We start from the raw sequence: 15,053 nt of genomic DNA, 5'->3' as shown, positions 1-15,053 counted from the left end.
TCACATGAGGAGGGCCTCCCTCACCAGCGCCTTCTTGGCTGGGGTCAGCCTGGCCGGGAAGACGATGTCGAAGTACATGAAGAGGTCTCCCTTGCAGGTGGGGTCTTGGGGAAGGGGCATCCCCTCGCCGGGGACCACTTTGAAGTACTTCGGGCTGGAAAAGGAAGGAGGAGAGGCAGTTCAGAGGATGACACGTACAGGGCGTCCTCAACCTATTAACGACCGCTTGAAGTTACAACGGCGCTGAACACTTGGCTCGCGAGAAAATCCGACATTGGCTTGTCGGAAGCTTGCAAACGGTCATAAGTGTGAGTCAATTTACCAAACGCGACTGTGGGGGATGCTGCAAAGGTCATAAGCAGGGGTGAAATCCAGCAGGAGAACCAGTAGGGGAAATTTTGAGTAGTGCAGAGAACCGGCAAATACCACTTTCTGGCTGGCCCCAGGAGTGGGGTGGGAATGGGGATTTTGCAGTATCCTTTCCCCCAGGAGTGGGGAGGGAATGGGCATTTTGCAGTATCCTTCCCCCAGGAATGGGGAGGGAATGGGGATTTTGCAGTATCCTTCCCCCAGGAGTAGGGAGGGAATGGGCATTTTGCAGTATCCTTCCCCCAGGAGTGGGGAGGGAATGGGGATTTTGCAGTATCCTTCCCCTGCCACGCCCACCAAGCCACACCACGCCCACCAAGCCACGCCCACAGAACTGGTAGTAAAAAAAAATTTGGATTTCACCACTGGTCATCAGTGTAAAAAAGGGTCATAAGTCACTTTTTTGGGGGAGTGCCGTTGCAACATCCAATTTTCGCTGAATGAAAAATTAAGTTGAGCTTAGTTTGGGTAACTCAAACTTTGAGTTAACTCAAAGTTAACTCAAAGATTCCTTTATTAGGAGCGCCAGCAGCCTCAGCAAAAAATTTATCTTTCCTCCCATCTCCATCCGGCAAGGAGATAAATAATTCTGCCACACCCTATTTAACTCCGCCCCCTGCCTTTTATCTCCAGAGCTAGGGTGGGGCTTAGCAGCGGTGGCTGCTTGAGTGTCACAAGTACGTAAAAGTACTTCAGGTTATATGACGTTCTTAAATGGATGTCCTGTTTACTGGCAAGTGCGTAAACAGAATTTTGTTTCTTGTTCGTCTACCGAAGCTGAATATGCTTGTGTTTCAGATGTATGTAATTCTCTAACATGGTTTGATGCTTTGGTCACAGATATCTGGACACACCCAATCCGACTGATCACCGTGATGGAAGACGATGAATCGGTGGTTTATATTTTCTGAATCACATTTCACAGGTTCTACGTCCAGACACATTGACATCCGTTATCAAAACATAAAACAATTAGCAAAACAAGGTTTTGTTAAATTGCAGTATGTATCTACACATGATCAAATTGCTGATATGCTCAACAAACCGCTTCCAGCAGCTCAACACGAATATCTGCGTAAGAAGATGTGCCTTATTTGATGATGTACCTGATGTCCGCTCAACTGACAAAGAAGGGGATTGTCACTGCGTTTTTTTTTGTATTTGTCAGCTGGGCTCCCATTCTGAGACTTACGGTAGACAGAGTCTTATCTCTAAGCTACTGCACATGTCCACATTCTTTCACTTTCTTCTAACTTTCTTTGTTCGCCTGCCAAGAGGTAAGGCAGGAATGCTGCCAAGATGTAATCATCGGCTAGTAAGACTGTTTTTACTTCTTTATAATAAAATGTGTTTTATTAGAATATATCTCGGGTTTTGTTTTCTTTAAAAAGTATACTCCAAGGAAAAGCCACGATCCGTCTCTAATCAAGGTGCAATTACCCCAAAACGGAATGGGATTAATTGCCACTCTGACACTGAGGACCGGCCCATAGATTTCCACTGCCCTCCTCTCCTCTGCCATCTGCGCATCTGCATGTCGGGCACTAGGCTTTGCTGCCCAACCATCCGGCATAAGTTGGTTGTCTGAATGCAGCCGGGGAGGTGTTACCTGTCAGCTCCCAAGCCCCTCCCCTTCCTCCAAGACAGCCACTTACTGGACAATATCATTGATGGGGATGTTCAGCAGCCGTTCATCGAGCGTCCTCACGTCCACCGTGCAGCCAATCAGAGCCTGGGGGAGCAAAGGATAGGAACCGGTGGGTGAGATTTGCTATCCGAGAAGGACATGTTACTAATACTAGAAAGGGGATGGGGATTGCAGAGAAGAGGAGGAGGAGAAAGAGTGGGAGGAAGAGAAGAAGAAGAGGAAACGGTAGATGAGGAAGAGGATAAAATCGAGGAAGAGGAAAAGGAGAAGGGGGAATTGGAAAGGGAAGGAGGAAAAGGAGAAGGAAGAGGAAGTAGAGGAGGAGGAGGAGTGCAGGTGAAGGAGAAGGAGAAGGAGGAGAAGGAGGAGGAGGAGGAAAAGGAGAAGGAGAAGGAGAAGAAGAGAGGAGGAGAAGAAGGAGAAGAGGAAGAAGAAGAGGAAGAAGAAGGAGGAGGAGGAGGAGAAGAAGGAGGAGGAGGAGGAGGAGGAGGAGGAGAGGAGGAGAAGGAGAAAGAGAAAGAGAAGGAGAAGGAGAAGAAGAGAGGAAGAGAAGGAGAAGGAGGAGAAGGAGAAAGAGAAAGAGAAGGAGAAGGAGAAGAAGAGAGGAGGAGGAGGAGGAGGAGAAGAAGGAGAAGAGGAAGAAGAAGGAGGAGGAGGAGGAGGAGGAGGAGGAGGAGGAGGAGAAGGAGAAGAGGAGGAGAAGGAGAAAGAGAAGAAGGAGAAGAAGAGAGGAAGAGAAGGAGAAGGAGGAGAAGGAGAAAGAGAAAGAGAAAGAAAAGGAGAAGGAGAAGGAGAAGGAGAAGGAGAAGAAGAGAGGAAAAGGAGGAGAAGGAGAAGGAGAGTCTTTGGTGCTCTCTTGAGCTTGATGGTTTTCTTGTAGACGGTTCATTACCCAACTAGGTAATCTCATCAGTGCCGCAAGGGAGTGGGGTTTTATAGACTGGAGGAAGGAGAAGGGGAGGAGAAAGAGGAACTCCGTTTCAGCGGCAATGAAGGCCCCATCGGAAGAGCTGAGGGGCCACGTTGGTGACCGATCCTCCATGGAGAAGGTCTATCGATGAAGCTGCTAAGACTCCTTACCAGCTCAACGGCACATCCTCGAGTCAACCAAGAGCAAAACAGGCTGTGGTTCTACACGAGAGGCAGTACGCTCCGCCTGTGTGTCATTGTACACGTGTGTGTGTGTCAATGACAGCAACCTCCTGTGTCCCTAACGCCTAGTCTTGGCGTTACCTTTCCCAGTGGGATGCTGGCCACGTAGATCAGGTTATCATCTTCCCTTTTAAACCTGGGATGGAGTTTCTCCTTCACAATGAAGATAATATCTGCTGGGATAATGTTGGGGCCCTAGAATGAAAAACCAGAAAGGGGTTGAAAAGGAGATTTCTCACGCTTCCGTCACCCCTCCGGATGATCCCAGCGCAGGACAGGTGCCCAGGTGAGTAGTTCCTCCAGGTTGTCACCCTCCCGGTGTCGCTGTAACAGTGAGGTGGGCAGCAGATCACTGGAGCTTTTGGAGAAGAGACTGGGCAGAAACGGTAGAGGGTCTGCTACTTGAACAGGGGGGTGGACTAGATGACCTCCCAGGTCCCTTCCAACTCTTGTTATTCTATATTCAATGGAAGAGAAGTTGCCTTCGGAAGTTGTGGGAGCTTCATCACAGGAGGCCTTCAAGAAGAGACCGGACTGCCATCTGTCAGAAATGATGTAGTAGGGTCTCCTGCTCGGGCTGAGCTAGATGACCTCCAAGGTCCCTTCCGAATCTGTTAATTCTGTTATTCAGTTATTTTGAGTTTTGGTAGTAAATAGACAGGGATCTCTTAAGACACCAGGAACTATATAAATACAACGCGTAGCAGACGATCCAGGGTTCGTATTGTGGAGACAGAGAAGTCCCCTCAACTTCAGCCAATCTAGAACTAAGGAGAAACTTCCTGACAGGGAGACGAATTAACCAGTGGAACGACTTGCCTCCAGAGGCTGTGGGTGGAGGTTTTCAATTTGTCTGAAATGGCGTAGGGTCTCCTGCTTGGGCTGAGCTAGATGACCTCCAAGGTCCCTTCCACCTCTGTTATTCTGTTAATTGATCAAAAGTTGTGGCTGCTCCAACACTGGGAGGTTTTCAAAAATTGTCCAGGATGGTACAGAATAGGATTCCCCCCTGTCATGGTCAGGGGGCTGGACTGGATGACCTCTGAGGTCCCTTCCAACCCTGTTATTCTGTTATGGCTTCACGGAAAGAATAGCGAAGGCTGCACAAACGTGGGACAGGGAGGATTTAACTTGCCTTCTGCATCGGGTGGAGGTTGGGGTCTTGAGGGCCCCTTCCCAAGGGAGAACCCCACAAACTCATCAAGGAACAGAAGGACCCGGGGGAGACATGATCTTTCAATATTTGAGGGGCTGTCACAGAGAAGAGGGAGTCAAACTATCCTCCAAAGCACCTGAAGGCAGGAGAAGAAGCAACGGATGGAAACTAATCAAGGAGAGAAGCAACCTGGAATTCAGGAGAAATTTTGTTGTGGCTCCGTTACCTGAGCCTGTGTCATCGGCAGGAGAGGACTCCGAGAGTAAAGGGGAGGAGTTGGCAAGGCCTCCCTCTCCAGGACCCTCCTCTCTGGCAATGCCTTCGGTGTCCACCGAAGGGCGAGAGATAGGGCCGGGGCCAAGCACGTCCACGCAGCCACAGATGGACAGTGATGAGGGTAATGAGTCTTGGCTGGATCCACGCCAGCGTCGCAGAGATAAGCGCGCGCAACAGAAGAAAAGGCGTGCCAGAGATTAGGCTGAGTCACTGGACCACACCCCACAGGGTATAAAAGGGAGCGTGGTGGCCAGTCAAACCTTGTGACGAACAAAGCTGAAAGCTTCCACGCCATTCTGCATTGCCGGACTTTTGGCTATAGACTTTGCTGGATTATCTCTGGACTTGATTGACTCCGTAATTATTGAGCTGTTTCTTTTGATGTATCAGAAGTGGGGAGAAGTTATCTCTCCTCTTCGTAAATAATAAACTCTTGGCAGGCAGCCACTAGGTTGTTGCCAAGTTCCGTTATCATAAGGAAAAGGATTTTGCCGGCTGGTTTGGTCTTTAACTCTTGAACGTCTGTTGGTGTGTGTGCATGTGGTTGGGGACAGAACAAATTTCCTTACTGGGAGGACAATTAACCAGTGGAACTACTTGCCACCAGAATTTGGGGGTGCTCCATCATTGGAGGCTTTCAAGAAGAAACTGGATAGCCATTTGTGCTGACGGGTAGAGGGTTTCCTGAGCTCTGTTGTTCTGTTAAAAGTTGAAGCTGGCATCTGATAAAGCGGATTCTGGGCCAGAATTAACCAGGGAAGGTTCCAAAGGAAGGACTACATCACCTGTCCTGGCCTAACCTCACCTGGTCTCCTTCCTCTTTGAACGTGATCTTAGTTCCAGGCTTCCAACCAGGTTGAACGTCGATCGTTAGGATCTTGTCTTTGATGGTGGAGGCGTGGCCATCTTCGTTCATCACCTGAGGGTCGGGAAAAAGATGGGGGAGGGGGTATACCGTTTCCATACAGGTCACCCTTCACTTAGCAACAAGGCAGGGTGACGATACAGGCAGTCCTCGACTTACGACCACAATGTTGGAGGCCAACATTTCTGTGGCTGAGTGAGTTTTGCTGCCCCATGTTGCGACTTTCCTCGCCGCCGTTTGTTAAATGAATCACTGCCGTTGTTAAGATTAGGAACGTGGTTGTTAAGTGAATCCGGATTCCCCCGTTGACTTTGCTTGTCAGAAGATTTGCATAAGGGGTGGGGGGTGCCGCGTGACCTCCGGGACACTGCGACCGTCATAAATATAAACCAACGGTCCAAATTTTGATTAGGGAATACTTGCAAAGGCTTTGTAACGGCGTGAAAAAACGGTCACAACTTTTTCCAGTGCCGTTGTAACTTTAAACGGTCACTCGATGAGCTGTTGTAAGTTGAGGACTACCCGTAGCGACATGGGTGACCAGCTTAATGGCTGGCCCGATTTACGACCGTAATTCTCGTCTCAATGACGGTTGTGAGTTCAGGACTACTTTGTTGTTGCGATAGTTGTGCTACCAACACAACGGAGGAGAGGTCAAGTCAAGGTGGGCAAAGCATAACCGGGGTCAAAAACATCAAGATGGCGGATGAGAAAGCCCCGCCCATTTTACGTGATAACCCCGCCCCCTTCCAAAACAGCCCCCAGCCCCATTTCCCTTCCTTACCCTCCGTGAGATCTTGATTTTCTTGGTGCACCCGAAAAACAGGTCTTCGAGGGACAGGTAGAGGTCCCTCTCAATGGGGGCGTCCTGCTTCTTCACCCCACGGCCCCGGAGACCCCCGAAAGCCATGTTGACCTCTGCCCCTTCGCCGGTGTAGAACTCTAAAGCATTGAGAGGACAGGTGGGCACCAGTTACGTTCCACTGGCCTAGTGTTTTTTTTCCCCGAACTTGTCAATTTTCAGATGTGTGGACTTCAACTCCCAGAATTCCCCAGGATGGCTGAGGAATTCTGGGAGTTGAAGTCCACACATCTTAAAAGTTACCAAGGTTTGAAAAACACCACACTAGCCAGACTAAATACAGGTAGTTCTAGCTGGGACTACGTAGAATTTTTCTTGCTCTCTAGGAGATTGTTAAGTGAGTCTTGCCATATTTCATAACCTTTTCACCATGGTTGTTAAATGAAACACTGTGGTTGTTAAGTGAACCATCCGGTCGTTAAGGGAAACAACACCCCCCCCCAATTGACTTTGCTTGTGGGAAGCCAGTTGGGAAGGTCGCAAATGGTGAACATGTGACGCCGGGATGCTCCGATCGTCATAAATACGAGCTCATTTCCAAGGGCTCAAATTTGGATCACATGACTCTGAGACAGTGCAACCGTCATAAATATGAACCAACTGCGAAGCATCCGAATTATAATCCCACGATTATGGAGATGCTGCAAAGGTCATAACTGTGAAAAACGATCCTAAGTAACATTTTTTTTCCAGTACCGCCGTAACTTCGAACGGACACTAAATGAGCTGTTGTATGTCTGAAATCATGAGGCGTGGTCATCAGAACTTTTGAAATCGAGAGAAAAACGTCGATCCCCACAATGAAACACAGCAACATATATTCCTTCCACAATGTTCCTGTTGTGGCCTGTTGGCCGCCGGCCCCTCCAGCGGCCAAATTAGAGGAGGAGGAGGAGGAGGAGGAGGAGGAGGAGGAGGAGGCGGCGTGGGAATCAGAGTCAGCATCAGGGCAACCTGAGAGCTCCGAGGGGGAAGAGAGAATGGAGCTGGCAGAGAGAGAGGGAAACAGAGGCAGAGCCTGGGCCGTCTGTCAGCCGTCAGATGGAGGGTCAACAGCCCCCAGGTCTGGAGGTGGCTGATGAGGAGGAGGAGGAGGAACAGCTGGGTCCTGTGCCTGACTCACGGATACACAGAAGGCAGAGGAGAGGAGAGCAGTGGAAATCTATGGGCTGGTCCTCGGGACGGAAGAGCCACCGCTGCTAGCGAAGCCCCACCTTAGATCTGGGGATAAAAGGCAGGGGGCGGAGATGATAGGTGTGGCAGACAACTATTCATCTTCCGGACGGATGGAGTTGTTAGCCTGCATTGATAGAGAAACTTCCGGACTTCCCTCAGATCTATACACCGAATTGCAAATCATCCAACAAATGAGTAAGTGGGTTGTCGGAACCTACCCGCGAAGGGGTTGTCTCCTCCGAAGAATTGCCGGTAGACTTTCTCAGGGTTTCCATGGAAGACGTAGCCCTCCGTCCAGGGGGTGTCGATGCCAAACTCCAGGGGGATTCCTCCCTTCAGACCCTCCTCTGCAAACTTATCGTACACGGCTTTCTTCACCGCTAAAGGGATCAAGAGGGAACATTTTAACCGGGGATAAAGGAGGAAGGAAAAGAGCGGTGCGGTGGCCTAGAGGTGGAGCTTTGGCCTCACAATCAGGAGGCTGTGAGTTCGATCCTAGGTAAGAGGCAGATATTTCTCTCTCTGAGAGAAATGAGATTATATCTGCTGAATAAAACTCTGCATTGGCGACAGGGAAAGGCATCCGGCCAGTAAACTATCTCCATTCAGTTGCCCAGAGTCCACCCTGCAAGAGTTATGGAGTCGTTAAAAGACGATGTTAAAGGAGGAAGGAAAAATAATAGGTGGGAAAAATATAGGTAGTCCTCGACTTACAACAGTTCATTTAGTGACTGTTTAAAGTAACAGCAGCACTGGAAAAAGTACATTAGGACCATTTTTCACACTTAACAACAGTTGTGGCATCCCCATCGTCACGTGATCAAAATTCAGAGGCTTGGCAACTGGCGTGGACTTATGACGGTTGCGGTGTCCCAGGGTCACGTGATGGACACCGGGGCACAATGGGGAAGCCAAATTCACTTAACGACCGCATGACTAACTTAACAACTGCAGCGATTCACTTAACGACCGGTCGTAAAATGGGGACAACATTCGCTTAAGAACTGCCCGGCTCAGCAACAGAAATTTTGGGATTTGCTGTGGTCGTATGTCGAGGACTACCTGTAGACCTTGTAGAGAAAGCTTCATTTTTCACATATACACAAATTGTTTTATTTTTGCGGTGTTTTTCCTCTTCTACTACTGGAAAAGAGGCTTTGTCCATCTAAATCAGTGTTTCTCAACCTTGGAAGCTTGAAGATGGGTGGACTTCAACTCCCAGAATTCTGGGCTTTCTGGTGTTTCTTTTGAAGACATTTTGCTTCTTATCCAAGAAGCTTCTTCAACTCTGACCGGATGGTGGGGAAGGGAAGGATTGATACTCCTTGCAGATAGCTGGTTAGTTGCATCCTTTTAGAGGGTCGTTGAGGCCACTTGGAGGTTTGTCTGTGGGTCCCCTGAGAGGGGCAGATGGGTGTGGAGCCTTCTTGGAACTGGCTGAAACATCCTGCAGAAAGCATAGCTCCACAACACAAGCTCCAAGAAGGCTCCACACCCATCTGCCCTTCTCAGGTGTCCCTGAGGACACAGACCAGCCTCCAAGTGGCCTCAACGACTCTCTAAAAAGGATGCAAATGACCAGCTGTATATAAATCCTTCCATTCCCCTCCATCCACTCTGAGCTGGAGAAGCTTCTTGGATGAGAAGCGAAACGTCTTCAGAGAAAAACTAGAAAGTCCAGTGGCCTCCTGAAAAAAAGCACTTTGGGACAACCAGGACCTGGATAATGGGAGAATCTCCATAGACACTGATCTAAATCGTGTTCAGCATCCTTGATTTAATGGCACATCAGATAAAGATTTAAGAACAGGAAGAGAAGATGCCTAGGGAATAGTAAATAAGGGATAGCTTAGCCCACAGTTGTATAATGGAAGGAGAAAAAGATTTAGAGGAAGGCGTCTGGATTTTGCAGAGAAGCGGCTCTCCCGTGCTGCATCTCTGTGTGGTCTCCTTTCCTTTACTTACGGTCGCTCAGGACATCGTAGGCTTCGGCCAGCTGCTTGAATTTCCCAGGAGCCCATGGTTCTTGGTTCTTTAACGGGTGGTACTTCAGAGCCAGCTTCCGATATCTGCAAATCACAGAGAAGAGAAGCTGCAAATTTTGTTCCAAGAATCTCAAATGCTGGATTCACACAACCGGTTTAACCAGGTTTGTTTAACTGTGTTGAGGCATCACCTTTATTCGTTCATGCTTTTTTTTTTTTTTTGCATCTTTGCAAATTCGGGGTTGCTTCATGCTGCCAAGCCTTGTGTCACCCCTGCTAGAGCAGTGCTTCTCCATCTTGGCAACTTGAAAAGATGTGGACTTCAACTCCCAGAATTCCCTGTATTTAAAGCACGGCTGGCTGGGGGATTCTGGGAGTTGAAGTCCACCAGTCTTAAAAACTGCCACTTTTGGAGACTCCCTGCTCCTAGTGCAGTGCTTCTCCAATTTGGCAACTTGAAAAGATGTGGATTTCAACTCCCAGAATTCCCTGTCTTAAAGCATGTCTGGCTAGGGGATTCTGGGAGTTGAAGTCCACCAGTCTTAAAAACTGCCACTTTTGGAGACTCCCTGCTCCTAGTGCAATGCTTCTCCATCTTAGCATCTTGAAGAGATGTGAACTTCAATTCCCAGAAACCCCCAGCCAGCCATGCTTTAAGACAGGGAATTCTGGGAGTTGAAGTCCACCAGTCTTAAAACTGCCCTAGGAGCAGGGAGTCTCCAAACTTGGCAAACTTTAAGACTGGTGGACTTCAACTCCCAGAATTCCCCAGCCAGCCATGCTTTAAAGACAGGGAATTCTGGGAGTTGAAATCCACCAGTCTTAGAAAACTGCCACGTTTGGAGACTCCCTGCTCCTAGGGCAGTGCTTCTCCATCTTGGCAAATTTTAAGACTGGTGGACTTCAACTCCCAGAATCCCCCAGCCAGCTTTAAGATAGAGAATTCTGGGAGTTGAAATCCACCAGTCTTAAAACTGCCTTAGGAACAGGGAGTCTCCAAACTTGGCAAATTTTAAGACTGGTGGACTTCAACTCCCAGAATTCCCCAGCCAGCCATGCTTTAAAGACAGGGAATTCTGGGAGTTGAAATCCACCAGTCTTAAAAACTGCCACGTTTGGAGACTCCCTGCTCCTAGGGCAGTGCTTCTCCAAACTTGGCAAATTTTAAGACTGGTGGACTTCAACTCCCAGAATTCCCCACCCAGCCATGCTTTAAAGACAGGGAATTCTGGGAGTTGAAGTCCAGCAGTCTTAAAAGTTGCCAAATTTGGAGACCCCCCGCACTAGAAGGCAGATTTGGGGTCCCTTGCCCATTGCAAAGTCCCCATGTGAACGCAGCCTCCAAAACGCAGCAATTCTCCTAAGGGGGGGGATTTGCAAAAGGTTGCAAAAAGCCCACCAAGCCCATGTTGCACGACCACCAAGCCCATGTTGCACGGCCAAGGAGCATGGGCATTGCAGTCCCACGCCTCCACTCCCCCCCCCAAGGCCTTCTCGGCTCTCACGCCTTCTTGATGTCCGCATCCTTGGCGTTGCGGTTCAGCTCCAGCACCGCATAGTAATCCTGCCCCATCGCGGCCTAGTTTTGCCCGGGCTTCTCCCGTTGCTATGGCTACCGCCGTCGTCGCCGCCGCCCGCCCGGGGCATGACGGGACTTGTAGTCTCGCGATCCCCGGGCAAATGCTTCTGGCTGCTATGCTGGGAAGGCAAGACCTGCAGTGCGAGCCCCGTTTCGGGTTGTTGTTGTTGGGGGGGGGGGGGAGTTGTTTTCCTGGGGCAATCGACCCCCTCCCCCAGCTCTTTTGGATAAGGAGGGGCGTTGCTTTTTTTGGGGGGGGGGGGTTGCATTTGCATCCTTTTTGGGGCAGGGGACAAAAATCCTGGATTGCAAAAGGCTGCTGCAAAAGATTGGGAAAAGGTTGCTCCCCCCCCCAACTCCCTCCCAAAATCCAATTTCTTTGGGATATTTATTTATTTATTTATTTTATTTGTCGAGTACATATTAGATAATATATATATGTCTCAGTGGTGAAATCCACATTTTTTTACTACCGGTTCTGTGGGGCGTGGTGTGGCTTGGTGGGCGTGGCAGGAGAAGCATACTGCAAAATCTCCATCCCCACCCCACTCTTGGGGGAAGGATATTGCAAAATCCCCATTCCTTCCCCACTCCTGGGAGAAGGATACTGCAAAATCTCCATTCCCTCCCCATTCCAGGGGAAGGGTACTGCAAAATCTCCATTCCCACCCCACTCCAGGGGAAGAATACTGCAAAATCTCCATTCCCACCCCACTCCAGGGGAAGGATACTGCAAAATCTCCATTCCCTCCCCATTCCAGGGGAAGGATACTGCAAAATCTCCATTCCCACCCCACTCCAGGGGAAGGATATTGCAAAACCCCCATTCCTTCCCCACTCCTGGGGGAAGGATATTGCAAAATCCCCATTCCTTCCCCACTCCAGGGGGAAGGATACTGCAAAATCTCCATTTCCACCCACTCCAGGGGAAGGATATTGCAAAATCTCCATTCCCACCCCACTCCAGGGGGAAGGATACTGCAAAACCCCCATTCCTTCCCCACTCCTGGGGGAAGGATATTGCAAAATCTCCATTCCCACCCCACTCCAGGGGCCAGCCAGAGGTGGTATTTGCCGGTTCTCCGAACTGCTCAAAATTTCCGCTACCGGTTCTCCAGAACCTGCTGGATTTCACCCCTGATATAAGTATAAGCATGAATTGAATACATAAAATGAATACAATTAAAGGGAATATTAGGATAGGGACGGTAGCAGTGGTGGGATTCGAGTAATTTGACAACCGGTTCTCTGCCCTAATGATTTCTTCCAACAACCAGTTGGCCAAACTGCTCAGAAAGTTAACAACCGGTTCTCCCGAAGTGGTGCGAACCGGCTGGATCCCACCACTGGACGGTAGGCACGCTGGTGCTCTTATGCACGCCCCTTACAGACCTCTTAGGAATGGGGTGAGGTCGACAGTAGACAGTTTTAAGGTTTAAAGTTTTGCTTTAAAGTTTTGCCAGAGGTTTGGCCAGTGGCTACTTTGCATTGGATGGGAGACCACTCGGCGATCCCCAGACAGAATAACACGGACGTGTAGGATATGAGAAAATTCAAAAAATAAAATAGTATGTAGGTCTATAGGTTAGAAATGCATATAAGTCAAGGTTCAATTTCGCTTAGGCAGAGGGTTGGACTGGATGATTTGCAAGGTCTGCTGCTCGGGTAAATTTGTTAGACGTTATTCTGCTTTTAAGACATGCTGCTGACCGATATGTAACAGTGTTGTGTTAGAATAAATCTTCTTTTGTTTTAGGACCGTTAGAAAGAGGCCTTGAAAAAGAAGGGCGTTCCTTAATGCTAGGGCAGTAGAGATAAGAAAGAGTCATGCTTACAAATTATTTTATGGGCATAGTTATGCGGAGGTGATGATAAACATGTAATTAGAGAAAGAGATGATGTTCTCTCTAAAAGGCGATTCGGATTAGCTGTGATCGGTCACTGGGTGCGATATAGGAGGGGCATGGGGGGGGGCCGTCGGGATAGGGAACTATAAAATGTAATGATTTTGAAACTTCAGGTGTGGCTTTCTGGCTCAAACTCCTTTGTTGAGATCTGCAGGGATACCACCCTATTTTGCAAAATTGTTTTTGTTCTTTCCTTTTAATAAAAGTCTCTTTGTTTTCATTGACCCACGCTTGTGGGTTGAATTCATTTCTGTTGTGGCTCCGTTACCGGAGCCTGTGTCATCGGCAGGAGAGGACTCCGAGAGTGAAGGAGAGGAGTTGGCAAGGCCTCCCTCTCCAGGACCCTCCTCTCTGGCAATGCCTTCGGTGTCCGCCAAAGGGCAAGAGATAGGGCCGGGGCCAAGCACGTCCACGCAGCCACAGATGGATGGTGATGAGGGTAATGAGTCTTGGCTGGATCCTCGGCAGCGTCGCAGAGATAAGCGCGCACAACAGAAGAAAAGGCGTGCCCGAGATTAGGCTGAGTCACTGGACCACACCCCACAGGGTATAAAAGGGAGCATGGTGGCCAGTCAAACCTTGTGACGAACAAAGCTGAAAGCTTCCACGCCATTCTGCATGGCCGGACTTTTGGCTATAGACTTTGCTGGATTATCTGTGGACTTGATTGACTCCGTAATTATTGAGCTGTTTCTTTTGATGTACCAGAAGTGGGGAGAAGTTATCTCTCCTCTTTGTAAATAATAAACTCTTGGCAGGCAGCCACTAGGTTGTTGCCAAGTTTTGTTATCATAAGGAAAAGGATTTTGCCAGCTGGTTTGGTCTTTAACTCTTGAACGTCTGTTGATGTGTGTGTGTGTGTGTGTGTGTGTGTGTGTGTGTGGTTGGGGACAGAACAATTTCCAACAGACGGGACCTTAAGAGGTCTTCTAGCCAACCCCATATATATATACCGTTTCATACGGTTGTGCAATCTTTTCTTAAAAACCACCAGTGATGGAGCACCCACGACTTCTGGAGGCAAGCTGTTCCATGGGTTAATTGTTCTCATTGCCAGGAAATTTCTCTTTTATCTCTAGGTAGGTTCTGTCCTTGATTATAATAACATACAGGGAGTCTTTGGCATCCAACAGTTCTTTTAGTCCTAAGACACAAAGGCACTGAACAAAGTGACTTTTGACCTTTTTTTTCACACTTGCGACCGCTGCAACATCTCCCTGGTCCCAGGATCAAAACTGAGATGCTTGGCAACTGACTCATATTTATGACCGTCGCAGTCTCCCGGGGATCATCTTTTGCAAGAAAGCTCTGGAGCTTGGGGAGGGCAAAAAATGGGCCTTCCTGGCCCACTGTGCCATCGCGTGGCAAAAGTGGGGGGAACGCGGGGGGGGTCACACATGCATGCATAGGGGGGCATTGAATTATGGGTGTGGGCACGCGAGAGAGAGACCCCCCCCGCACTCCCCCTGCTTTTGGCACGCGACGGCAAAAAGGTTAGCCATCACTGGTATAGGCAATGTATTTTCCAAAGCGCCAGAAGGCAAAACAAAAGAAGAAGCAATGGATGGAAACAGAACAAAGAGAGAAGCAACCTAAAACGAAGGAGAAACTTCCTGACAGGGTGAACCAATAGAGGTGCAGAAATATTTCGGTCGTAATAATTTCACATATAAAATTCGTGAAATACAACCTGCCTATTGTTCAAAAAAAAATAAGAGCCAAGGTGGCGCAGTGGTTAAGAGTGCAGTACTGCAGCTACTTCAGCTGACTGCTAGTTCAGCAGATCAGCGGATCAAATCTCACCGGGCTCAAGGTTGACTCAGCCTTCCATCCTTCCGAGGTGGGTAAAATGAGGACCCAGATTGTTAGGGGGCAATATGCTATTTAGTATACTGTCTTTGGTGTAAGCCTGCCCAGAGTCCTCGGAGAGTGGGCGGCATAGAAATACGAATAATAAATAAATAAATAAATAAATAGTCATTAGTATGATGGCTGATGTTTGACAGCAAGCCTAAAAGGAGTCTGGTGGCGCAGCAGACTAATAGCCTATTATTATCATTCAGCTGCCTGCAATTACT

At 48.8% G+C, this 15,053-nt stretch overlaps 1 protein-coding gene across 1 annotated transcript; it reads right to left on the bottom strand.

Moving 5' to 3' along the window:
* On the bottom strand, positions 1-11,082 carry DNAJB13 (DnaJ heat shock protein family (Hsp40) member B13). The gene is made up of 8 exons (XM_070944106.1): positions 10,995-11,082; positions 9,470-9,573; positions 7,723-7,884; positions 6,251-6,408; positions 5,407-5,520; positions 3,251-3,364; positions 2,025-2,101; positions 1-154 (listed from the first exon to the last, which is right to left on the bottom strand). The coding sequence occupies exons 1-8, from the start codon at positions 11,060-11,062 to the stop codon at positions 1-3; spliced, it is 951 nt and encodes a 316-aa protein (XP_070800207.1). The 5' UTR covers positions 11,063-11,082.
* Positions 11,083-15,053: the final 3,971 nt, after the last annotated feature.

Source organism: Pituophis catenifer, unplaced genomic scaffold, assembly GCF_029215685.1.
Source record: "Pituophis catenifer annectens isolate HBS135680 unplaced genomic scaffold, rPitCat1.0.hap2 SCAF_4, whole genome shotgun sequence".
Lineage (NCBI taxonomy): Eukaryota > Metazoa > Chordata > Lepidosauria > Squamata > Colubridae > Pituophis > Pituophis catenifer.
Note: the sequence above shows the minus strand (reverse complement) of the source record. Positions and strands in the feature narration are given on the sequence as shown.

Bases quoted from the DNA above. Each gene is read 5' to 3' on its own strand.
- DNAJB13 (XM_070944106.1), bottom strand. From the start codon at position 11,062: ATGGGGCAGGATTACTATGCGGTGCTGGAGCTGAACCGCAACGCCAAG. The intron at 9,574-10,994 runs GTGAGAGCCGAG...TGTGATTTGCAG, and splicing joins GATGCGGACATCAAGAAGGC to ATATCGGAAGCTGGCTCTGA. The intron at 7,885-9,469 runs GTAAGTAAAGGA...TGATCCCTTTAG, and splicing joins CTACGATGTCCTGAGCGACC to CGGTGAAGAAAGCCGTGTAC.